This window comes from Lissotriton helveticus, chromosome 9 (assembly GCF_964261635.1).
Source record: "Lissotriton helveticus chromosome 9, aLisHel1.1, whole genome shotgun sequence".
NCBI classification, from domain to species: domain Eukaryota; kingdom Metazoa; phylum Chordata; class Amphibia; order Caudata; family Salamandridae; genus Lissotriton; species Lissotriton helveticus.
The window spans coordinates 552,824,233-552,850,342 of NC_136070.1; the positions used below are offsets into that span (position 1 = coordinate 552,824,233).

The following is a 26,110-nucleotide window of genomic DNA, read 5'->3' on the forward strand; positions in this document are numbered from 1 at the left end:
GCGCAACTGTTGCATGGCATATCACACTGGGATATTGTGTAAACAGACTAGGAGAATATTGTGCTCTGAGAAACTCTATCTTCATAACTATGGTTTGTGCAGCCTTCATTGATTTTGATACCTGATGAAGTCGTGCTTACGACAAAACACGTGGTGGTTTAATGCACAATGGAATAAAGCACTCGTAAAGAGCAAGATTGAACACAACTGAAGACTGAGCGGGGGATTTACGTTTCCTGGCGCTTCCCTGCAAATCAGCAGGGATGCGCCAGGAAAGATGCGTGACGCAAGTTTACCCTTGCGCCATGATGCGCTGCATTATAAATGCAGCGCATCATGGCGCAAGGATAAATAGATGCGTGTCGCATCTGCCGGCGTAAGGTTGAGGCAGTGCTGGAGTTGTGTCGCGGGCGCGACGCAACTCCAGCACTGTTCCAACCCTGCCTTTGTACAACATGCTGCGTCAAGTCTTACGCCTGCTTCAAGCAGGCGCAAGGTTCTGACGCAGTGTCGTCGGAAAAGTGACTGAGTGAAATCTTTTAGATTTCACTGATGCACTTTTCCGAGGCGTTCCTAAGAAGGAACAACCCCCCCCCCCCCGCGCCGGAACACCCACATGAAACCTGACACAGGTTTCATGTGGTGCAGGACTTTACAACATGACGCATCTCCCTGGATGCGTCACGCTGTAAATAGGGCGCAACGTGGCGCATGGTTTACGCCACCGCTGCGTCACAGAAGTGACCCAACGGCTGCGCAAATGAGGCGCAAGGAGCTTGTAAATCTGCCCCCCAATGTTTGTCCAGTTCTGCTGCTTACACATGCGTGTTAGAAAACCCTTTCTATTTCCGGATTCTGTAAATCATTGGGCGGGCAATCCTGGAGCAGGAAATGGAAATATACAGGTTCCGCAATTGCTGATAGGTACCTTGGAGAGCAGTCATGGGAGTGTTGGGGAGGATGTGAGGTGGCTACTTCAAGAGTGGGTTGCTGCACCCTGCTGGCAATTGGGGGTGGGCAGGAATAATGTGGCAATGCTCCCGGGAACAATGTGCAGGTTTAGGGCAGGGGACCACTAAGACCCCAGATTCTGGACCTCCAAGTTGGCAAGGGATAAACAGCAGCCACAAGGTGCCACTAATTTAGTCCCCCCGCCATGTCCCTGAGTGGTCCAAATAATTATTTTAACTGGATACTAATTGTATCTACATATAGTTCGAAACAAGCACAGGCAAAGCTAACAGGCCTGATTTGCATTTTGAGTAAAAACTAAAAGTCAGACACATTTTCTTTGCAATTGCTTGTTAGTAGCGACCCTGTATCAGGATCTGTTGGATACACTTTACATTAACAGAAGCGCACTCTAAAACTGCTGCATAAGCGGGTGCACTGAAAGACGGCAGTGGCCATGCTGGAGATCGGATGGCCTGATCTCATGAAGTACTTACAAAGTGTTCCAAGATCATGCATTTTGTTGAGGCTCTTGGAAGACTTCAGCCATCCTGAAGTCCGGCTAACTCAATATGACTCAATATGAACAAACACATGCCAGCGGGGCAGCCATTTTGAATGAAGGCTAATATTTAAGTACTGGCTAAAGGGTGAGAAAAATAGTTGTAATAGTAAAGAAAACTGAAAACAATTGGTTGATGTATAAAATGTATGTGTGAAATACATTTCTGACTGATGAAAAGTGTAATGATTGAGTGTACTTTCGCCAAGTAAAATAGTATTTCATACTCTCGAGCAGAAGCACTGGAAGATGAAGAATACATCCTAATATCAAGCAGCAAGATGTTGAAATTCAAACACATTTCTGTACTGTGCCAATGTGAATAACAATGTCTCAAACGAATGGAGAAGGGGCTGATGCAAGCAAGCCAAGGTTTTAAAGGAGACCAAAGCCCAGCCCTGGTTCATTAATTTAAACAGGCCTGGCAATGGATTTACCGGACCTAAATATGGTGGTGAATTGTATGTCAAGAGGCTACATACCTTTCCAATGCTCTACTTGTGACCTGCTTTTGTTACAGTACCTATTAAGTGTTCACAAAAACGTAGCCATTGGTGAGCATTATGTCAAACTACAAACCCCCTACAGCGCTGCATTGGTTAAGATCTAAACCTCACAAATGTAGGGTGATAACAGATATTGTATAGTGTTTAGGTACGGACACTTATTTCATTACTGTACAGTGTCTAACTTGAGCTTTAACTCCTAGTTGATATCCACATGAAATTGCTGTTCTCTTAAAGATGTTACAGGTTCATTCCATCTTTATTGTGTTTATGGTGCATCTTGTGTTGTGTTGTGAGTTGTGCTTTCCGTTAGTTTGATTACTATTTTGCTGTAAATATGCTGTGTCCTTATGAAATAATATTAAAGCACAATTTAATAACAGTATGACACTGTTCCTAGTATTGCCATTGCCCTGTAAGTTAAGCCTTGCAGTTGTTAGCTGCACTCACCCAGAGAGTCAAGGTGGCTTAGGTGAGGCCAATTTCTGCTTTGGACCCAGATTTACAAAAGGCTTGATTTGCCCTTGCGTCACTTAAGCCAGATTTACTAAGCCACGCAATGCCACCTTGTATAAATCTTGAGCAAACGCAGCGTAAATCACTGCCTTGCGTTACTCTGCGTTGGAAAAAGTGCTCCATGGGTGGAGTATGGCTGTTCTCATGCATCCACCCGGGGGTTTTGGCAAATTCCCATATATACTAAGAATAGTAAACCTGTGAATGCGCCAAAATGCTAGGCCATCCCAACAGAGGTGTAATGAAGACAAATATGTCTATTTCTCCTTGTTATTTCCTCTTTCTACATTCTGCAGCACACATAGATAGAGGAAAATTCTTCTTGAGATAGTTTTTCTGCAGGAAGGTGTCCCTTAATTCACAAATACAGGCACCCTTGCAACATGGCACAAGGGTGCCTGCACTGGCACGAAGCAGCACTCAGCGCACCAGTGCACAGAGAGAGCAGGAATACACCATATCTTAGTGAGTATGGAGCATTCCTGCTCTCCATTTGAAGCAGTGCAGCAAGCTGTCTTGCAGCGTTGCGCCAAATGTTGGTTAATCTGGGCGATGGTATCTTTTCTCTCTTTCAATAAGTGCAGTGACCCTTTGTTGGGCCTGGCCCTGTGTGGAGTCCATTTTGTGGTGTGCTTAGTGTGTTGCTGCGGTTGTGTGTCTGTTGCGCAAACGCTTTACACATTTCCTCCGGGTTAGGCCTGACTGCTCGTGCCAAGCTACCAAGGGGGTGAGCTGGGGTATCTTGGCGTGTAACTCCCTTGCCATGACTAGAGTGGTGGTCTATTCTGGCTTTGGCGCAAGCCTTAGCCAACCAGAGATTCCATTTCTAACACCCTTCCAAATGCCTGCTCTAGAGTACTCAACCTGATAGAGCCACAACATAATTGTGTGAGATGTAATACATGATTATGTGTCAAATTTATGTTTTGCCTTCCTGCAACTGTGCCCTTGTAAAAAAAAGATTCAGAGTATACCCCTCAGATATCTACTTATGTGGGTCACTGAGGCAGTGTAAGACTCACACTGAGTGTTTCCAGGTCCTTGGTGACAAGAATAGAGGCACCATGTATCTTTGGGTATGGTGATAAAATATGGCCATGAATTACATGTTGCACTTCCTAGACCTGAAACTCAGTCCTGTGCTGATCAATGCTAATACAGACAGAAACACTGGGAAGGGCATTTATTACATTTGTAGGGAAAGCAGGGCTACACAATTTACCTCAATGCAAATGCATAGTAGAAGTGTACATCTCCAGTTTTTGTATAGCACTTAATGCTTGCTTGTTGCTTCTTATTATATCAGATAAGACAATTGTGGCACACCTAGATACAAATAATTCTCATGCTCACTCAATGTTGTAAAGCAGAGAAGCTGGGATGAGAATACAGGGTTTCTAGGTCCATGGTCAACAAAGTAGCCTATAGACCACGGGGCAGATTTATGTTAACTGGCGCATCCCCAGGCATGCGCCAGTTAATGTGCGCCACAGTGCGCCACAGCTCCGCCACCCATGGTGCGCCGCATTTACAATGCGGCGCACCATGGTGCAAGGCAGGGAAGATGCGTGACGCATCTTTCGGCGTACGGGCGGGGCATTGCTGGATTCATGTCACAAGTGCGACATGACTCCTGCAATGCACAGGGGTCACTCCTACAATGCATGGTGCGTCACCCTTACGCCTGCTTCAAGGAAAGGAATTGACGTAGAAAGTGACTGAGTGAAATCTCATAGATTTCACTCAGCCACTTTTAGGAGGCGTTCCTGCGCAGGAACGCCCCCCCCCCTGCACAGGAACGCCTCCTTATGGCGCAGGGATTTCCATCTCCTAGATGCGTCACGTTGTAAATAGGGCGCATTGTTTGCGCCGCCGTTGCGTCAAATTAAGTGACGCAATAGAGGCGCAAGGGCCTCATAAATCTGCCACCACATCTCTACGTACAGAGAGGCAATATCTGAATGTGGTGCACTGGACGATTATAGAAGGTCGCTGCAGAAGTTGATTAGCACGCAAGCAGAGACAGGATCACTGACATCTAAACTAGAAGAGCACTGATTGTACCTATAAATACGGCATGATGTCAAAAACGCCTAGCATGCTCCACAGTCCACAACCCCTGATTTTTGTGTGTGCTCCTTGCCTCAACAGATATGGGCGGCGGGCTCTTCTCATCTGGTCCTACTTGCAAATGGCGGTGGCCGGGTCAGCTGCTGCTTTCTCACCAAATTACATCTCCTACTGCATCTTCCGCTTTTTAACCGGATTGGCATTGTCTGGGATAGTTCTGAACTGCGTAAGTCTGAGTAAGTAACAGTGACGTGCTGGGGTGAAATGAATTAAAGGTAAGGAGCTAAACGGGAGAGGTTTGTAACTACCAACATTTTCCACAGTAGGATTCCTTTGATTTAACGTCGTCGGTAGCAAACATTTTCTAAGTTGTTAAATCGTAGATTTATAGTCACAAGTACAATATGATTGATAATGTAACTGTGGTAGTAGAGGACAAATGTAAAATAAATGTACCACTTTTGTATAAATTCTGGGGATATTGAGGGATTTCCTTTGGGATGTGGGATGGATAACTGTTTGCTTGGTTAGTTTACAGCAGCTCTATGTGGTTAAAGAGAAGAATTTTCCATATTCTTTGTGAAAAATAATTGGAATACATTTTTCGAAAATTGTGTGCATTTAGGCTCCAGTTAGACAGATGTAAGGTGAATTACCGCTTGTGTGGCCTGCCCGATCTAATTTTGAGCTGGGTTACTGTGTTAACAGTCTATTTCCCCAAAGGGGATCTCACCCCATTGGCAAAAGTGTTTTGGACAAAAGAAAACAGGCGACGTTGTGTTCACCATGCCATGGTGAACCTATTCGTACAGACAGGCCCTCAAAGGAGGGATCTGTCAGTGGGGAGGAAAAATTATATTAATGTCCCATAAGAGCTTTTTCCTTAGAGCACTGTATACATTTGTGCAATTTTCTGTAGCGGCTGCACATTTTTCATAGTGAAAGCAGACAGGAAATGTGCCAGTGGGAATGGCGTTATAATGGCGCCAGCTAAACTGAGCAGCGCTTCCTACACCATGTACACCTATGGATGCATTGTCAAAAAAACCTTTCACGATAATTAAGATGTTAGTAACTCAAAAAAATCATATTTCCCCCACTTTTATTAGAGGTGGGGAAATCTAGAGGTGAGCAATTAGGAAATATGATGTTTTTGCCGAACTTCACAATACTTACAGTTCACCTCTGATTGAGGCCCTAGTTTGACTCCATTCACTGTAAAATGTCCTGACTGGTACTGGCCACATCAACCTTCTGTCATGTTGAAAGCTGCTAGCAATCTCTAGTGGTACAGTGTGTGCTCGTTGACGTGTATCTCTGTGCCAGCGTCAAACTTACCTCAGAGCTGCCCCACTACTTTGTTCCAGGTGTGCTTTATTCAAATGTTCCAGTCAAGAGTGCTCCACAGGGCAAAAACCCACAAGTCCACTCTTTTCAAGGAGGCTGAACCCCATAATCTCATCATACAATTGGTGCGATATAATTTCGAACCCCATAACCTCATTATACAATTGGTGCGATATAATATGGAATAGCCGTGGAGTATCCTTCAGCGCACGATGGTACTTATTGATAAAGCCCAGAGTGCGCCTCTCTACAAGACAGGCAGGGGCATATTCTCAAGGACTTATCGCAGAGTTAGCAGCACTTTATCGCAGCCAAAGTAGCGATAAATATATTGCCCTATTCACAAGCTGGTGCTAACAGCCGATATCACCAGTTTTCCTCCGATAGCAGCAGCAAAAAACATCGCCACAGATGACCTCGGCAACTAACGCTAATGAGATGCAGAGTAGGCGTTCCCGTGCGAAAAGCCACAAAAACACTACTTTGCAACATTCTCAACGACCAGCCAGATCAGCGATAAGATCCTAAAACACGCGATAAGGCACGTTAGCAGCAGGGATTTAACACCTGCTCCTACCTGGTGTAAAGTCAGACAACAACCTGCACCATAAAAGGGAGCCCAGCCCAGAGCCACACCTGAAGAACAACATGGCACCCCCCCAGACAAAGATATGTTACATCAACTTTACTAAATCATGAACAAAACAATTCAGCTAATATCGGACAATTACAACACTTAACATTCATGTGTGGTCAGAAAAAGGAGAATCATTCATTCACTTTAGAATTTCCAAGCAAATCGTTTTATTCAAATTAAACTCAAAATAACTATTTGGAAGAGTCATGGTGGTTCTTCTCAGGACAATCTGTAAGTCACAGCCTGCAAGACAAAATTCAAGATAAGAAGGTGTGTCATGCGTTCATCACGGGACAGAGAGAGAGAGAACGATCAAAGAAAGAAAGGGAGAGAGAGAAAGAGAGTGAAAGGAGGAGAGGGAGAGAGAGAGAGAGAGAGAGAGAGAGAGAAAGAGAGAGAAAAAGAGAGAGAAAGAGAGGGAGAGAGAGAGAGAGCGAGAGAGAAAGAGAGAGAAAGAGAGAGAAAGAGAGGGGGAGAGAGAGAGAGAGCGAAAGAGAGGGAGAGAAAGAGACAGTGAAAGGAAGAAAGGGAGAGGCAGAGGGGAAGAGAGAGAGAGAAAAAGAGAGAGAAAGAGAGTTAGAGAAAGAGACAGTGAAAGGAAGAAAGGGAGAGAGAGTGCCTACACTGCGGACCCAGGCGTCACTGCTCACCTTCTGCCACTGGTGTGTCTCCAACCATGTGCCGGTATACACTGCAGCCCACCAGGTCTCTTATCTGAAACAGAGTTCAGATTCATGAATGGCAGAGTCCATACAATTGCACATGCCATCCTCGCTTGCCCGCCCCTGCGCACACAGGCTGCTGCAGCCCAGCCCCTCCTGTCGCCCAGCGGTGATTGCCCGCCCCTGCACACCCAGGCATCAGTGCTCACCTTCCACCACCGGCGTGTCTCCAACAGGGCCCACCACGTGCTGGTGCGAGCTCCAAGCTCGGGGCCCACAACCTTGGCAGCCTCCCATCATGCAGCCTCCCACAGCGGGCCACCAGGTCACACATTTGATTCTGGGTCTTGATTTCGCAAGGGTAGAGATCATATCAGCGCACACAGCATCATAGCAGGCTGCACACCCGCTCAGCTCTTTAGGTGCCACTAACTCTGTGAACCGCAAGGCAACACCACGTGGCGGTAGGCCTGGGCTGCCCGCTGGTTCATGCCTGCACTGCGGTAAATGCCTTCTGGCGCTTTCTACGTTTTACCACTATGCTATTTTATTCTGCATTACTCACTGCCCCTCCTTATTACACATAAACCTGTCCCACCACACCCCCACGTCCTGATGAAGACCCCGTTTTAAGGTCCTATGGTTACCTAACTTTATGCTTGGGGTCGAAACCTCGACAGACCTAACCCCGTACCAGCATGCAAAACCAGTATCCAGGATATTCACACTAGCGCATGCAGCATGGTTTTCGACCAAATTAAGCTATGAACATTGATTGTATCTTTCTTTAAACTGGCTCTTTGGTGATGCCAGAGTGGAATAATTCATTCATGTACTTTCATGTTTAGGACCAGCATTTTGCACTGTGTTTAATCTCGCACATTCCCCTTGTCTCACTTAACACCCCATCCCACCCATCCAATCCCTGGAGCACTAATGTACTCTTATTATGAAAATGTAATGTATGCATTCTCAGGCACATTGTGATTAAATAACAGTGTGCTAACTTGATATATATATGCATTTGTGTTTCTATATTTACATATAAATCATATTGGTATTCTCTGTTTTAACTAGACACTAAGTACTGGGACCTGTCAGAACCGTAAAGGATACACTGGTTCGGCCCCCTCAGGAACAGACGCTAATTCCTCAGTCCCCTTCTAGCCAAGACCCAAGACCGCTTAGATATACAGTCTTCAGTCCTCACCAGCAAGGGAAAGGGGAAGTGGACAGACAAAACAAGAGAGACTTCTTCCTCGTCAGGTTTGCTCGACAGCCCTCAGGTTGGACTCGCTGCAAAGGAAAAGACAATTCTTTAGCCCTCTCTACTTAACAAATTTTAGTTACTCTGTCTTATTATTATTATGCCCTCTATGTCTTACCTAAGCAAACTAGGAAGATAGCCACTCTCTATAAGTGATGTCTGGAGAATTACTACTGGTTCACTGGAAGAATGAACTCTGGTCTTTGGAATTTTCGTGACTAGAACAATGCTTCAATGCACTCTGTGATCTGTGAAACTCAAGTCTATAACTCTGAAGGTACAGTCTTTCGACTCTGAGAATATTTCAGAAAACTCCACAGGAAGTAGTCTTTCATCTCATGTTTTTTCTCTCTGGACACGTTTTTGGAAATTCACGTTCTTAATCAAAATCTTTCTCCTCAAGATGTCTCAGTAAGGCTCTTGACGCAATGCTCATCAGCTTCTTTGCCAAAGTGAGTCCTAAAGCGTCTTTAGTTCATTGCCTGGAGACTTCTCTCAGATAACTCAAAAATAATACTCTTACTTGAAGGTCTTTGAGGGAACTTCTCTTGACTGAAGTTTTTCCCCAGCTCTGACTCCGCCACACAATTTCTCTCCTGAACTCCGACAACGGGATTCTTCCAGCTTTGACAATACTGAAGGGAAAAAGGCGAATTAGGAAAAGTCTTTTTCTATAATACAAAGCGTAATGTGTTACTTTCCTTAAGGTTTCAGTTCAGCCGCCTTGTACACAAAAACTCTGGTCAAAAGAACTTTCTCTGAAGAGAGCGTGAGGTAAGCACGCGTCTCCGGTATTTTCCTCAGTTGAAGTGCGCAGCGCGAATTGCGCGCGTGCGCGATATGCAGACACTCTCGAATCAACTGCAAAGTAAACCGCCACGCAGGAAACGGAATGACTTCCGCACTCCCAAGATGGCGGACCTCCGCAGCGCTGTCACTAGGAATCTCAATGAAGTTTTCCAACAAGGGTTTTTTAGCTTGCACCTTCTGCTCGATCCACCCTTCTGGCGAGGGGGTGGACGGATCCTGACAGTACCTCCCACCAAGGATGCTCTCCCCAGCCGGGCTTTAGAAGGATGAAGTTTATGGAAGTCTCTGAGCAACTTGGGGGCATGGATATTGTCACTTGGCTCCCAAGATCTTTCCTCTGGACCAAAATTCTTCCAGTCAACCAGATAGTATAGTGTGCCTCTTCTGAACCTTGAATCTAGGATTTTGTGTACTTCAAACTCTTCCTCACCATCTACCTGCACTGACTTAGGAGTTAAGCTTACTCTCAAATGCTCTGGGCTTTTCTTAATTAAAGAGACATGAAAGGTGGGGTGAATTTTCAGAGAAGAGGGCAGGTGTAGCCTAACCGTTACTGGTCCTAACATTTTCTCCACTGTAAAGGGCCCTAAAAAACGGGGTTGGAATTTTCGATTAGCTTTTAATCTCAAATTTTTTGTGGACAACCACACCTTTTCTCCAGGGCAAAAAACCGGATCTTCTCTCCTCCCTTTATCTGCATGTTTTTTTATAAGATTCCTTGGCCTTGGACAGGTTTTCTTTAACTTGGGCAAGGGACCTCTGCACTCTAGAGACTATATCATCCACTGCAGGGACTGAACTCTCTTCTTTTTCTACAATCAAAGTAGGGTGTCTACCATAATTTATATAGAAAGGCGAATAACCAGTGGAAGAGTGAACAGAGTTATTATAAGCAAACTCTGCAGCCCACACCATCTCAGACCATTCCATCTTTTGATCCAATAGGTATAGTCGCAAGTACTGCTCCAATTCCTGATTCACTCTTTCCGTTTGGCCATCCGTTTCTGGATGGTAGCTTGTAGAAAATCGAGTGTCTATTCCTAATCTGTGGGTAAAGGCCTTCCAGAAATGCGAAACAAACTGAGTTCCCTTATCCGAAACCAGGACCTTGGGAATTCCATGCAACCGCACAACATGTTGGGAAAAAAGCTGTGCCAAAGTGGGTGCATTTGGAACCTTCTTCAAAGGGATAAAATGTGCCATTTTAGAGAATACATCGACAAACACTAAAACTACGGTGTAGCCTAAACTAGAGGGTAGTTCCACTATCAAATCCATTGATACCGTATGCCAGGGGTGAGGTGGCACCGGTAGTGGTCTTAACTTCCCCTGAGGTGATCTCCTATCTGCTTTTCCTCGCAAACACCTCTCACAAGAAGTTACATATTGCCGGATTTGCGGTTTCATGTCAGGCCACCAAAAATTCCTCTCCACCAATTCTGTGGTCTTGAGAATTCCTTTATGTCCTGCCAATAGATGATCATGACAAGATTCTAACGCCTTTTCTCTGAGCTCTGATGTCGGTAGAAACAAACGCTGATCCTGATATGGCAACCCATCTCTGATTTCTCGACCCTGCTCTTCCTGAGACCAGTCTTGCATTTCTTGAATGGACATACTTTCCTGCACCTTGTCCCGCAGATCACTTGCCGTGGTTACCATAACAATCTTTTCCTCCGGAATGATGCTCTGTTCCTCTCTTCCAGTTTTCTCTGAGGTGGCTGAATCTATCCTTGACAACGCATCCGCCTTGGCATTACTCTTTCCAGGGCGAAAGGTAAGGACGAAATCAAAATCCGCAAAAAACAATGACCATCGTAATTGTCTGGCAGTTAAGGTTCGTGCTGACTTGAGGAACTGTAAATTTCTGTGATCCGTAAATACAGTTACTTTATGTCTCGCTCCCATCAAATAATGGCGCCATTCCACAAAGGCGCTCTTTACAGCCAAAAGCTCCTTGTCAGCGATTGAATAATTACACTCAGGAGGATTGAGCTTGCGAGAATAATACGCCACCGGATGTAACTGACCAGTATCAGGATGCCGCTGTGACAAAATTCCTCCAATGGCAAGATCAGAAGCATCTGCTTCTACATAGAAGGGGTCTTCGGTTCGCGGATGCAACAGTATGGGAGCTTGAGTAAATGAATCCTTCAGAAATTGAAAAGCCTCCTCTGCTTCTTCCTTCCATTCAAACTTGACTCCCTTTTTTAAGAGTCGAGTAATGGGGGTCACCTTCTGTGAAAAATCTGAGATAAATCTCCTGTAAAAGTTCGAGAATCCCAAAAAACTCTGCACTTCTTTTACCGACTTGGGAGAGGGCCAGTCCTGGACTGCTTTGATCTTCGTGACATCCATGCTCACTCCTTCAGGGGATAACACAAAACCCAAAAACTCTACTCTGGTGACATGGAAGGCACACTTTTCCAGCTTGACGTAAAGGTGATTCTCCAATAACTTACTCAAGATTGCTCTTACATGAGGAATGTGCTCTTCCATACTGTTGGAGAAGATCAAAATGTCATCAATGTAAACCACTGCCACTCGATCCAAAAACTCCCCCAACACGTCATTCACGAAATGTTGGAAGGCAGCAGGAGCATTACAAAGGCCATATGGCATCACCTGATATTCGAATAATCCATATCGAGTCCGAAACGCTGTCTTCCACTCATCTCCTGAAGCCACTCTAATAAGATGGTATGCTCCCCTAAGGTCCAACTTGGTATAGACCTTAGCATTCTTGACCTGGTCCAACAGCACTGAGATTAAGGGGAGCGGGTATCGATTCTTGACAGTTACTTGATTTAAGGCTCGGTAGTCAATACAAGCCCGCAGATCTCCATCCCGTTTCGGAATAAAAAAAAGAGGCGAGGAGACCGGGGACTGTGAGGGTCGGATAAATCCATTGGTCAAATATTTGTCTAGATATTCCTTCAGGAAACGATTCTCCGTCTCTGTGAGCGCATAGATTCGACTGCAGGGCAAAATTGCTCCAGGCTCGATGTCAATCTTGCAGTCGTAGGGTCGATGCGGAGGAAGGGTTTCTGCTTTCTTTTTATCGAACACCGTTGCTAAGTCTTGATACTCAGCTGGAATTGACTTAACTTCCACTGCACAGATTTGGGCCGGATGAACAGAGGCTAAAATCTTGACCTGTGACTCCTCTTCTGGAACCTTCTCCTTACCAAAGCAATATTCGACACAATAAGGTGAAGTCATTTCAATTGTTCTTCGACTCCAATCAATTCTTGGATTGTGTTCTGTTAGCCAAGGAAGTCCCAATATCAACTGGAACTGTGGTGCGTCAATCAAGTTAAAGGTGATGTACTCTGAATGCCCTTGTAAACCTGTTAATCGAAGTAGCTCTGTTTCATGAGTGATAGGCCCCGAGGACAAGTTGGTGCCATCCACTGCTCGCACAGGTTCTGGAGTAACCTTCTTTACAAACTGAATGCCATGCCGTCTGGCATACTTTAAATCACAAAAATTGCCTGTTGCTCCTGAGTCAATCATGACAGACACCTCTTTGATTTCTTGATCTCGAAATTTCACCACAAAAGTCGCAATTAAATGTGGAGCAGCCGACTGGAGGGTATTCATAATATGCTGAGATTTTTTAGTTGACTTTTCTGACGCTTCGACCCGTGCAACTCTCTCTACGGGCGAAGCCGATCTTTTACTGGCTGCGATGTCTTTAATCTTTTCGGACACTCTCTGACAAAATGCCCAGAACCTCCACAATAAATACACAACAGGGAGTTCCTCCGTCTCTCCTTTTCTTCCTTTGACAACGGACCTCGAACGGATCCAATTTGCATGGGCTCTTCTGCGGACGTTGTCTCAGAACTCTTTTGAGAATCACTTCTCATTCGATCGAATCGAGGAGGTATGGGTCGAAAGTCCTTCCTTTTTTCATGTTTCCGCTCATTTAATCTGTGATCCAATTGCAACACCAAGTCTATGAGAGCGGAAACCTCTGTGGGACGCTGTGGTATTTGAGCAAGAGCATCTTTCAACTCGTCTCGAAGGCCTCTGTAAAAAATTGCAGCTCTTTTCTCCTCTGGCCAATTAGTTTCCACTACCAACTTATTAAAGTTAGCCAAATATCCCACCAAATCTCGATTTCCTTGCTTAAGGTCCAACAGCTCATTATCAGTGGATTGAGCAAAAGATCGTCGATCGAAAATTCGAGCAAACTCCACCTTGAAGTTTTCGTAATTGGTTAGGATCGGATCTTTTTTGGTGACCAATGACATTGACCAAGCAGCCGCATCTCCCGTCAAATAAGACAATATGAATGCTACCTTAGCCTGATCGTCTGTGAACATTACAGGGCGACACAAAAAGTGTAGGGAACACTGCGTCAGAAAAATTTGGGCCTTCATCGGATCCCCCCCATACCTCTCTGGGGCTGCCAAAGGAATGACTGGGGAAATAGAGTGAATTACTTGAGTCGAAACCCCCGACGAGGATGACTGCTGTGGTGTAGCGGTTCTAGGTAACGGCCCTGTCGTTGCTAGACCTTCTAACCTCTGACGAATTTGCATGGTTTCTAAACTAGATCTTTTAACTTCCTCTCTTAAAGATTTATTCTCCTCTAAGGCACTATTTAACTGTACCTGCATACTTCCTAAAACTTCACTCAAGGTTTTTAAATCGAAGCCTTCCGTCATTCTGTCCGGGAGGGGACCTGATTCCTCAATAGAGGCAGGCACTTCAATCTGGCAGAACCGTAAAGGATACACTGGTTCGGCCCCCTCAGGAACAGACGCTAATTCCTCAGTCCCCTTCTAGCCAAGACCCAAGACCGCTTAGATATACAGTCTTCAGTCCTCACCAGCAAGGGAAAGGGGAAGTGGACAGACAAAACAAGAGAGACTTCTTCCTCGTCAGGTTTGCTCGACAGCCCTCAGGTTGGACTCGCTGCAAAGGAAAAGACAATTCTTTAGCCCTCTCTACTTAACAAATTTTAGTTACTCTGTCTTATTATTATTATGCCCTCTATGTCTTACCTAAGCAAACTAGGAAGATAGCCACTCTCTATAAGTGATGTCTGGAGAATTACTACTGGTTCACTGGAAGAATGAACTCTGGTCTTTGGAATTTTCGTGACTAGAACAATGCTTCAATGCACTCTGTGATCTGTGAAACTCAAGTCTATAACTCTGAAGGTACAGTCTTTCGACTCTGAGAATATTTCAGAAAACTCCACAGGAAGTAGTCTTTCATCTCATGTTTTTTCTCTCTGGACACGTTTTTGGAAATTCACGTTCTTAATCAAAATCTTTCTCCTCAAGATGTCTCAGTAAGGCTCTTGACGCAATGCTCATCAGCTTCTTTGCCAAAGTGAGTCCTAAAGCGTCTTTAGTTCATTGCCTGGAGACTTCTCTCAGATAACTCAAAAATAATACTCTTACTTGAAGGTCTTTGAGGGAACTTCTCTTGACTGAAGTTTTTCCCCAGCTCTGACTCCGCCACACAATTTCTCTCCTGAACTCCGACAACGGGATTCTTCCAGCTTTGACAATACTGAAGGGAAAAAGGCGAATTAGGAAAAGTCTTTTTCTATAATACAAAGCGTAATGTGTTACTTTCCTTAAGGTTTCAGTTCAGCCGCCTTGTACACAAAAACTCTGGTCAAAAGAACTTTCTCTGAAGAGAGCGTGAGGTAAGCACGCGTCTCCGGTATTTTCCTCAGTTGAAGTGCGCAGCGCGAATTGCGCGCGTGCGCGATATGCAGACACTCTCGAATCAACTGCAAAGTAAACCGCCACGCAGGAAACAGAATGACTTCCGCACTCCCAAGATGGCGGACCTCCGCAGCGCTGTCACTAGGAATCTCAATGAAGTTTTCCAACAAGGGTTTTTTAGCTTGCACCTTCTGCTCGATCCACCCTTCTGGCGAGGGGGTGGACGGATCCTGACAGGACCACACTCTTTATGTACCATATTGCACCCAGGTCCCAGCGACTTTAATGGGTATACCCCCTTTTCTGTAACATATTCTGAGCAGGTGCACACCTGCAAAGTATTCCTATCTTGATTAATTCTAGCCTTGACCATGGTGGAGAACGAACTACTTTCATATACGGAGGATTATATAAATCAACTCATACAAAACCCTTCCAATATCTCTCTTTCAGCCACTACCCCTAACATAGATTTCATGCTCAATGACAAGGTCTCACGCTTAGAACGCTTAGAAAAGAAATTGATATGCACTCGCCTTCATGGGCATTTGTTAACTAAATATTTACAGCAGAACATCATACCTGTAGGCCTATAGATTAAGATCGAACCAGCCATTTTTGTCGATGTCCCCAAGTTTAAGGAGGGTTTTAGTTTTGTGGCCAACAACTGCTCCCGGCACTGGATGGTGCTGGGGGTAGAGACTGCAGCAAACTAAGAAACTTGAAAAGCTGGCACGTGATGTACGCCTCTTCGACAAAAAGAACGTCTACCCGTACCTACACATGGACTATTATAAACAGGACAACCAAGGCCATTTCACAAATCGGAGCAGAGGTGGCTACAGAGGACGACGCAACTTCACCACTTTTTCAGAATCATCATGTAGCTCGGGAAGTGACTCCAAACTACCAGGTCCCAGTTCAGCCTACAACTACCAGTACCAGGATTTCGGATATCCACTGCAACAGTCTTTTTTAGGCCAAGGCCAATGGAGACCCCAACGGGCCGCAGCAACAACTGGGCCAGAGGACAATCACGGGGCCAGCAACCAAACAATACGAACTGGGACGGGGGAAGGGGCCGGGCCCAGAAACAAGTCACCTTTCGACCAGAGAATCACGGAGAGATATCCACCAGACGGAAAGTATACCGGTGGTAACCAATCCAGCAATGACTACTCCAACTAATCCGGTGGTTAACATTTCAAAATACATCCTGCAGGAAGATGAGATCAAAATTCTCAGTAGGGGCCTATCTTACGTCCCCAATGCAACGCCACACAAATTTGCCTTGAAGAGAGAACTGTATAGTTTCGTCAGAAAAATCCGCTTATGCTACTATTTCAAGAACTCCACAACCCAACAGAGAACATCGGTGACAGGATTAAAAGTACCCTCTACATTTTTTCCACCAACATATGCAATGACCAGCAACATTTTAGCATACGAGAATGTAGTCTCATGTGATGTGGATAAACTTTTGCATGAACCCAAGTACACTAAACTCAACCTCAGCAGAGTTAAAAAGGCTGCCCTCAACGCCCATAAAGACAACAAGGAAGTGGTGATAAAACCTGCAGACATGGGAGGGGCGATCGTGGTGCTCGATGTTGATAAATACAAGGAAGAAATCTACAGACAACTGACGGATGGGGTCAGTTACCAAAAACATCTGATGGATCCCTCTAAGACCCTAGCACTTGAGATCCTACAGGTTACCCAAAGAGGTCACGACCAAGGTTTCCTTTCAGACCAGGAATTTTGATTTCTCAATGAGAGCTATCCAAGACTCCCCACGATCTACACTCTTCCAAAGGTGCATAAGAACATGGCAAATCCCCCTGGAAGCCCGATTGTTTCTGGGTGCAGGGTCAATGCTTAAACCCCTGTGCCAATATATCGACTACTTCCTCAAACCGATTGCCGAGAACACCCAGGCATATCTACGGGACACAACACAAACAATTAACTTGGTGGATCAGCGGCCTTTTGATCCCACACGACAACTACTAGTCACATGCGACATTGTGTCGCTCTACACCAGTATACCGCAACTAGATGCCTTGGAGGTCATTGAGAAAGCTCTCAACCAGAGAACGGCACCTGTACCGGTCCCAACGGACTTCATCATTGATCTTCGAAAAATCGCCATGATGAAAAACTTTTTTATTTTTCAGAATTAATTTTTTCTCCAAACAAAGGGAGTGACAATGGGGGGCAACTTTTGCCCCAGATCTGGCGATTATTTTCATGGATGACTTTGAGAGGAGGTTCATCTTCAGTGTTCAGAATCCATATAGTGACAACATGGGCGTATGGGTTCGGTATATAGATGATGTCCTTTTAATCTGGACTGGAAACAAAACTAACCTAACATGCTTTCATACCTGGCTGAATGAAAGGAGACCTGATATCCAGTTCATTCTACAATCGAGCCAAGAACAGATTGATTTCCTGGATATCACAATCTTTACAGAGAATAACTTGCTCCACACAACCATATACAGAAAAACGGCTGAACGGAACTCTCTCCTGCAATATGATAGCCACCATTGTAGGGGATTAAGAGATAATTTACCAGTTGGGCAGTTCCTGCGCATCCGCAGGAACTGCTCAAAGAAGCAAGACTACATGGCAGAGTCTCAAGACCTTACAGATCGCCTTCTGGAACGGGGTTACCCAGTTAGGCTGATTAAGCGAGCGCGCAAACGAGCATGATATAAACCACGTGAGAGCCTCTTACAACCAAGGGACAGAAGCGACTCAAGCTTTGAACGGATGATATGTGTGACAACATTTTCCACAAGAAGCAACGCTATCAAGAAGATTATAAACAAATATTGGAACACTGCAGCCGGATACACTGTGAGGTACTCTGTGCACCCCTGGTGGAGCACTGCAAAAGACTTGGGCACACCCCTGACAGTCTGAAATGGATTGCTCTAGAAAAAGTTTCACTTGATCCAAGGGGTGGAGATATAACCATGATTTTGAACATTCATGAGTCTAATTGGATTACAATATTTGACTCCATCAATAATGGACTGAATGAATTGGATAGCAGTCATGCCCAACTGGCAACACTGAACCGATATTTCTTGCACTTGTATTCCTAAGTGTACAGCCTGTTTCAGTATTCCCAACTAGCAACACTGGGCAGATAGTACTTATACCTGTATCCTTAAGTGTTCAGCCGCTTTGCAGTATTATGCACGAATTCCCAGTCACACAAAGAAACACATCTATATTAGTATGTATTCATGTGATACACGGTGGACAAATTTACCCTCGTGCCTGTGAGGAATTTGTTTAGCCTTACACATGTTCATGAACACGTACTGCGACCTGACGCTATCCTAGGACTCTTTAATGTGCATAACTACATTTGTACTGAGTGCCTTCACCCCTGTGTTGTTGAGGTGCGCGCTCCAATTATAAGGCGAATATACCTGGCATTCGTCACAATTATATTCTCTCTGAAGGCTCCCTTCTTCAATGCTTTTACGGTACATAAATTGCAAAGTTGGTAATATCATTTTCGCATATAACGCCTTCACCCTCGTGTCAGAGAGGTGCGCGTTATTATTATCAATACAATTCTTTATTTTGGGACATACTCTCAGTCTCTTTCATTTGTTAAGACAATGTGTGGGTATTGTCACAGTTATAATCTCTCTGAATGCCCTTTTCTACAATTCTTGACCGTATCGTTTTATAGTGCACATGTATTGGAACTGTAGATACTTTTAGTAACATATTTAACGCCTTCACCCTCGTGTCAGAAAGGTGCGTATTATCATTATCAATGTAATTTTTCATTGTGGGGCAGACACTCAGTCACTTTCATTTCATTTTGATATGACACACTTAGTCTTTCCACTATGGCCCCTCACGCATCGCGCGTGAGCTGACGTCAACGTGCGTTTCTTCATAACCCTTGAGGCTCGCGGCCCGTGTGACTGCTGATGCTTCGGCGATAACACAGGACCCTTGAAGAATCCCTGGTGGCTCCTTTCAGAAGTACGCAGTATTTGGTGTGTGTATCTTAATGGTAAAGTGCGTTTGACTGTGACTACAAGTTTAGGCTGTACAACGCACTCCAACCCTCTTGCCCATCTCCTTTCAGACTCTACCGACCGCTGTAGCGGCTTTCCTTTTCCTTACGGTGTTGAGAATACGAATACGTCGTGCAACGTAAGTAATTTCCAGCGGTGATAATAACACGGTATTTCACCCACGCCACACCCTGTTAATCGTTATTGTGGCCTCCTCCATTTTGTATCTACCAATCCCATTTCTATCTATCAATCTCTTTTAGTAACTCGCTGACCCAGATGGCGGCATGGTTTACGATGAGAACCAAGCTCTCTTGATCACGATATCGCCCCGATCCAAGTGAGTTTTTATTACCATACCACTGTGCAAAATAATTAATCAGTTACACAGACGTTCCATGACCATATACTGGCCCACCCCCCTTTTTACTATGTTTTGTAGGTTACCTTGCGTTCTTCATTTTGGAGCCGGCTGGCCCAATTATTGATGGCACTTTCCATGGTAAATGCCTTCTGGCGCTTTCTACATGATATCACTATGCTATTTTATTCTACATTACTCACTGCACCTCATTATTACAGATAAACCTGCCCCGCCACACCCCCCACTTCCTGATGAAGACCCAGTTTTAAGGTCCTATGGTTACCTAACTTTATGCTTGGGGTCGAAACGTCGACAGACCTAACCCTGTAACAGCTTGCGCAACCAGTATCCAGAATATTCACACAAGCGCATGCAGCATGGTTTTCGACCAAATTAAGCTATGAACATTGATTGTCTCTTTCTTTAAACTGGCTCTTTGGTGAAGCCAGGGTGGAATCATTTATTCATGTACTTTCATGTTTAGGACCAGCATTTTGCAATGTGTTTAATCTCGCACATTCCCCTTGTCTCACTACACACCCCATCCCTCCCTCCAATCCCTGGGGCACTAATGTACTCTTATTATGAAAATGTAATGTATGCCTTCTCAGGCACATTGTGATTAAATAACAGTGTGCTAACTTGATATATATATGCATTTGTGTTTCTATATATTTACATATAAATTGTATTGTCATGCTCTGTTTTAACTAGACACCACGTACTGGGGCCATTCTCTTTATGTACCATATTGCACCCAGGTCCCAGCGACTTTAATGGGTATACTCCCTTTTTAGTAACATACACTGCAGTCCAGCAGGGCTCACACAAATCCTTACCCATCAGGACTGCCAGGACGGGGCATAATCGCAGGCTGCACACCTGCTCAGCACTCAAGGTGCCCCTACCTCAGTGCACCGAAAGTCACCGTCCTGTGGTGGTCAGCCCGTGCCAGCCGCAGTGTATCCAGTCCCGGCAAGTCTGTGCAACGCAAGTCATGGACCCTTTATGATTGAGTCTTGTGGTGCAGACGCCATCATGTCACCTCCAGCAGTGGGGAATGTGATGTGGTAGGGCCCTAGGGCCTCATGCATAAATAAAGCCACACGGAAACACCCAGATAGAGAGTGGAAATGATGTCCAGCAGGTGCGCCCAGCCCTTTTTATTGGCAGGGTCACATGTCCTGTAACACGTGTGCTGGATGGATGTGGTGTGGGTGTAAACCAATTAATTAAAAAAGACAAGGGGACCCAGCGGGTAGCCATGGACCATGGGTATCAGTTAATTTCAATCAAACAAAGGTCCAAAGCAAATTAGGTATAATCAGACAATGTTCTATAGACCACAATAGGCTCTATATATTTCTAGTCCTTGTCCAGCCGGACAGGGAATTTATTAATCAAAATACTTAGAATCATATTTCAATTGTCTTAGAACAACAACACATCATTGTCGTGAAGCACACTCCTGTGCTGTACTGTGGAAGGAAGGATAGAGGAGAAAAAGGGTGTTTCAGGCAAAGGAAAGGCCTGCCTGCTGCAGGGTACTGTTTAGAGTCACAGATTACCAGTATCGCCTGAAGTGGTACATACACATACAAATATATAATGAATCACTGTATGCCCACTCAAAGGAGTCGACGTTTCGATCCCGGGCTCGGATTTAAACAAGGGATCATCTTCAGGACCAATTTAATTTAATTTAATTTAATTTAAAACCGGGCAAAATAATTAAATTGGTCCTGAACCAAGGTGACTGTCGCAGGGTGCATCTGGGGACAGTGGTAGGTGATGATGCGGAGGGCAGAACCAAGCAGAAACAGGTCATATGGCGGAGATGAATGCTACAGCGTCCTTCTTTCCACTGAGGCAGAATCTTCTTCATCTTGGTCCTTTGATGTATCATGTGCCTCACATGTGGGGGTGTTGTTTTGTCTGCATCACTGTGTGGCAGTGACACATCAGGGGTCAGAGGTGGAATATCTGCGGCACTGTGTGGCACTGACACTTCAAGGGGCGGAGATGTGGATGGAGTGGTAGCAGCGGCATTCATCCGCGCCAGGCCTTGTTTCAGCAATGCCATGAGGAGGGTCTGCAGGGCATGGAATAACCCAGCTGCCTCTCGCTGGTGTGCAGCCGTGGCATTCGTTCTTTCCGCCTGCGTCTGCTCCATGTTCTCAATGATCTTCCTCTGCATGTATCCCAACTCCCAGATGACATCTCTGAAGCCACTCTGACTAGACAGTTGTTCTTGTCTCAGAGTCATGACTCCAGCAACATCAGCCATGGATCGTTGGAGAGCATGGAGCTGAGTGTTGGTGTCCGTTAGGGACTGTGAGTGGTCCCTGATGGGACTTAGACACCCACATATGGCATCTAATTTGGATGCCATGAGGTCGAACCCCACCCACACCTGTTCAGCCATCTTCTCCTGGCACCCCAACACATGGCGTTTGAAGGCCATGTGTTGTTCGTGGGGGTCCTGGGAGACAGCTGTGATGGTGGGTGCTTCCTGCTGTGTGGTCTCTGCAGGGGCTGGGGTTTCCTCGATGTATCTAGGCTGCCCTGCTCCTGGAGGTGGGGTGCCGAAGCTGTCTATGAGCTCTTGGAGAGTGTGGGTATTGAAGATGGGGAGATCCTCTTCGTGATCAGTGAAGAGTTGTTGGGTCTGCTCTGCAGGAGGTGTTGATTCTCCCTCTGCAATGTGAAGGGGAGATGCAGTTTAACATTGTGTTCACATGTATGTTGACGCATTGTACATGTTTACATACAGACAGACTGCATGACAGTGTACATTGTGACTGTTTGGAAGGAGCTGCCTATTTGATGCGGGACAGTGGACATTTCGACAACATCATGGATGGATGTTTGTCTTTGTTCATTATCAACTCACATTTCCCTGTTATGCCAAATGTGATTGCCCATTTTCTACACACAAAAGGCACCAGTCTTGTCTTCTGTTCTGTTGTGAACGTGTTGCAGTTCGTACCACATTGTTGTCAATGTTGATGTGCTCTGAATTTTGTATGTGTGTGCTGCATTTCAAGAGCGTCACCTCTGCAGCTCTGATTTTGCTGCCCCTTATCCCTTTCATGGGGTGTACCTTTGACTTCTGTGCATATACAGTGCTGAGATGTTGCATACTTGGGTACATTGGGCTCTTGGTTGGAGTTGGGAGTCTGGGGCATGGTTTGTCCGCAGATGTGTTGTTGACGTCAGAGGTGGTTTGTGCAAGAGGATGTTTCAAAGTGTGACCTGCTCCTTCACGGATGTGGTGCACACTCAGCCACCTCAGTGTCATGGCGTGCAACATTTCATGATATATTGACAGCAGCAGTGCTATTCGTCATGCAGTGTCACTTGCATTGTCATTGTTGCTCACAGACACTCCGCTTTGCTGGGTTTAGCACATGTGCATGGGTTGGTTGTGAGATTGGTGGTGTGTGGGAGGCCCCCCTCTGGGCACATAGTCGACGGGGGCCTACTTGCTGTTTCTAGGTGTTCTGCAGTGTGCCAAGGGGGTCAGGGACATGATCCAGAGTCATTGTGGGTGTGCACTGTGCTATACTTAATTGTGCATATGTGTCATTGGTCCCATTCCCCCCGTCCCCCCAGTCCCTGGTTGTTACTCACCGTGTTGCTAGTGTGACAGGTCATGTTGAGCAGTGTCAGGTCCCCCAACTCCTGCCACCGTCTTCACACTGATGACTGTAGACACCATTTCCTCCATCCCATCCAGCTCCTCCTGTGGTGCTGGACTTCCACCTCCAGTCTGCATTGCTGCCTTCTGGTTGTTGCTGAGTTTCTGCTTGTTTTTGCGCTTCACATCATTCCAGCACCTAGTCTTGACCTCTTCCATTGTCCTCCTCAGCACTCCGACTGCATTCACCTTGTCCACGATGGACTACCATATTCCACTTTTTGTTACCAATGACACAGTGGAAGTGAGGAACAGTAGTTAATGGTGTTCTATCACCTCTGTTATCAGGATCCTGTTTTCCTGCGTACTGAACTGCGTCTTCCTCTTCTTCTTGTCCTTGCCCTTCCCTGACCCCGAGGTTCCAGGCTGTTCCTCCGTGGGGCTTGTGGGGTTCTGGTTGTCCTTTGTACTTGCTCTGGCTACCTCCATTGTGCTTCGCAGTTGTTTTGGTTTTGTTTGTGGGGTTTTTCCTACTTTTAGAGTGATTTTTCCCACCTGACGCGTGTGAATTGCAGGCCTGGCAAAGATTATTGCTGATCTTTTTTATCGCGGTTGGGCCCAATGCAAATTTTTTCACGTTCGGGTTTAGATTTGTATTGCCGTCCCGGTGACTTTCTCGCGTACATTTGACGAGTTATCTGGAAACTATCACATGTTACCTGCGTGTTGTTGTGAATAGGACGTTAACACAGAGTTATTTTCCTGTGATAGATGGCGATATGAAACATTGCCTTAACCTGTTTTGGCGATGGTTATCACACATTCTTGAGAATATACCCCCAGGACTCTTGCAAGCAAATCATCACAAATTACATGATAAATCGGAACCCATCACTATAACATAACTTGTCCTTCAAATTAGCAATATTCAAAGTGAAGGTTCTAAAGATGGAAGGATCAGAACGTGATGCTATACCTCATTGACTTTAATTACACTGTGAATAGTAACTTATACAATTGACAAATCCCACTATTTTGAAACCTATGGGTAGTGGCACCAGACCACCAGCCAGAATGAGTCACTGTATTTGAGGGATGAAAGGGCATCAAAAGTATTCAGAGAATTGAAGCCATGAATTTCTTTTCCGCTATACCTCAGACATGTGAAACACTTACTGGCTGTAAAGTTGCTGCTTAGGACTTTAGTCAGGCAGGATAAAATCAGAGGCCAAGTTTCCAATCGGTGAGGTCTCATGCTGTCCTCATGCGATGCCTTCAAATTTTGATGTTCCAGAGTATCAAACATGGGCTAAAACAACCTTAGACGAGGATTATAAATCAAAAGGCCAAAAGGGACTACTCTTATGTAGCTTCTCATGGGGCTTTTGTCTACTTGTTTTAAACATGTACCACTAACATTGGCATTCACATAGTAATGATAACATTGTCTCCAGTGAACAGAACCTCCACACAACATGATGCCTCGTCTTATGTCCCTCACATTGATGCCCTTGGCACAGGTATTATGCCCCAGCCAATGCAATGTTGTATCTTTTTTTTGGCTTAGAGCTGGGCACAGCGCACATGTGAGGACAGCAGCAAATGGAATTCCTGTAGTATAAGCAATAGATCAGTACTTTTTTTTTAATCTGGAAAACGTCTTCTTCCCATCACTGAGCCCCGACCCCAAGTTTGAATATTTAAACCAGTGTTGTTTGTACCTGTAAAGTAAATTGCAAATAATATTAAGAAGCCCTAGAGGTATTGATGTATTAAACACAGCTAATCTCCTCTCCGATGCATCACATTTGCCAAGTATGGTAATGAGATGGCAATAACAAAAGTCAAAGAGGAAAGTTCTAATAGATACAACTAAGGGTCCAATCAGGTACCATCACTTACCTGAACATCTCAACTTCTTTGTTTGCCTTGCTTGGCACCCAAGGTCACTAGTGTACCTTTGGGAACGGGGATTGCTGTCAGCCTGTGGATTCCACAGCTAGTGGAGATGAAGAACCTGTATAGAAAGTTCAGCACCTGCAATTTTCTTGTAGAGAACTCTAACTGCTTTGGACAAGAAGCTTTCAATCAAAGCTTCCCTTACTGTTTTTATTGTTTAAAATCGCTTTCAGTGAGAAATATGCTTTCTTCTGTGCCATTTTTACCACTGCTTGTTGAGTGAAAGTTCAAACATGTGGTACTGATGATGCCACAGATAGAGTACACTATCAATAACAATAGTAGGCATATAAATGAAAAGGAGGTGTCAGAAATCATTCGGGGGCATCAATGTAAATAAGGGTTAAAGGGCCTCAAACTTGGTGGTTGGGGTTATTTGCCACTGGTGTTCTGGAGTCCAAACTATGGCGATGCAAACTGAACAAAGCGCATCCCACTGTAAGGGTAGTGAGGAAGAACAGCCAGCATGTCTCAGGAAAGTAGGTGGGGGTAGAGTTTCAGAGATCAAGTGAATAAACAATAGGGGCCATACACAAATGTACAGCTCAGACCTTTTCTTTTAAGAAAAACGAAGTGCTTTAATCTCACCAAACCATAAAATGGTACATAAAAAAGCAGCACTTCTGCCTAGCACTCTACAGATTCTACAGGGATCTAGGCAGGAAAACAGAAAATCTGAGACCTAGGCACACATACAGAGACTATGGCAAGGTAGAGCAGTTTTCCTGTAATCTAGTAATCTGTGACCCATAGATCAGTCTGTAATCCTTGACAGTGGCCAAGGGTATGCCCAAACGTTGGCCCCTTGCTCGCCGAGATCTGTGACTGGGGCTGAGTGGTTGAAAAGTTTCAGCACTCTGTCCATCACCTTGTTGTGTTTGCTATGTTCTCCCTAAGTGGCCAAGGGGATGCCCAGACGTGGGTCCCTTGCTCGCTGTGCCACTGGATTGAAGCTAGCCTGGTTGATGAGGGTTAATACCCCGAAACTGGTACCAAGATGCTTGTTTCTGGTACAGGGAGGTGATCCAGCGCGGGTCCAAACTAAACCTCCAAACCATCACTATATCCCCT

At 45.2% G+C, this 26,110-nt stretch overlaps 1 protein-coding gene across 1 annotated transcript in view; it reads left to right on the forward strand.

Annotated features, from left to right (window-relative positions):
• Window positions 1–26,110, forward strand: part of LOC144781544 (solute carrier family 22 member 6-A-like) — a 573,094-nt gene that overhangs the window by 213,624 nt on the left and 333,360 nt on the right. Inside the window, exon 3 of the mRNA XM_078660449.1 lies at window positions 4,687–4,841. Within this exon, the coding sequence (XP_078516575.1) occupies window positions 4,687–4,841 (155 nt within the window). The remainder of the gene's footprint in view (window positions 1–4,686; window positions 4,842–26,110) is intronic.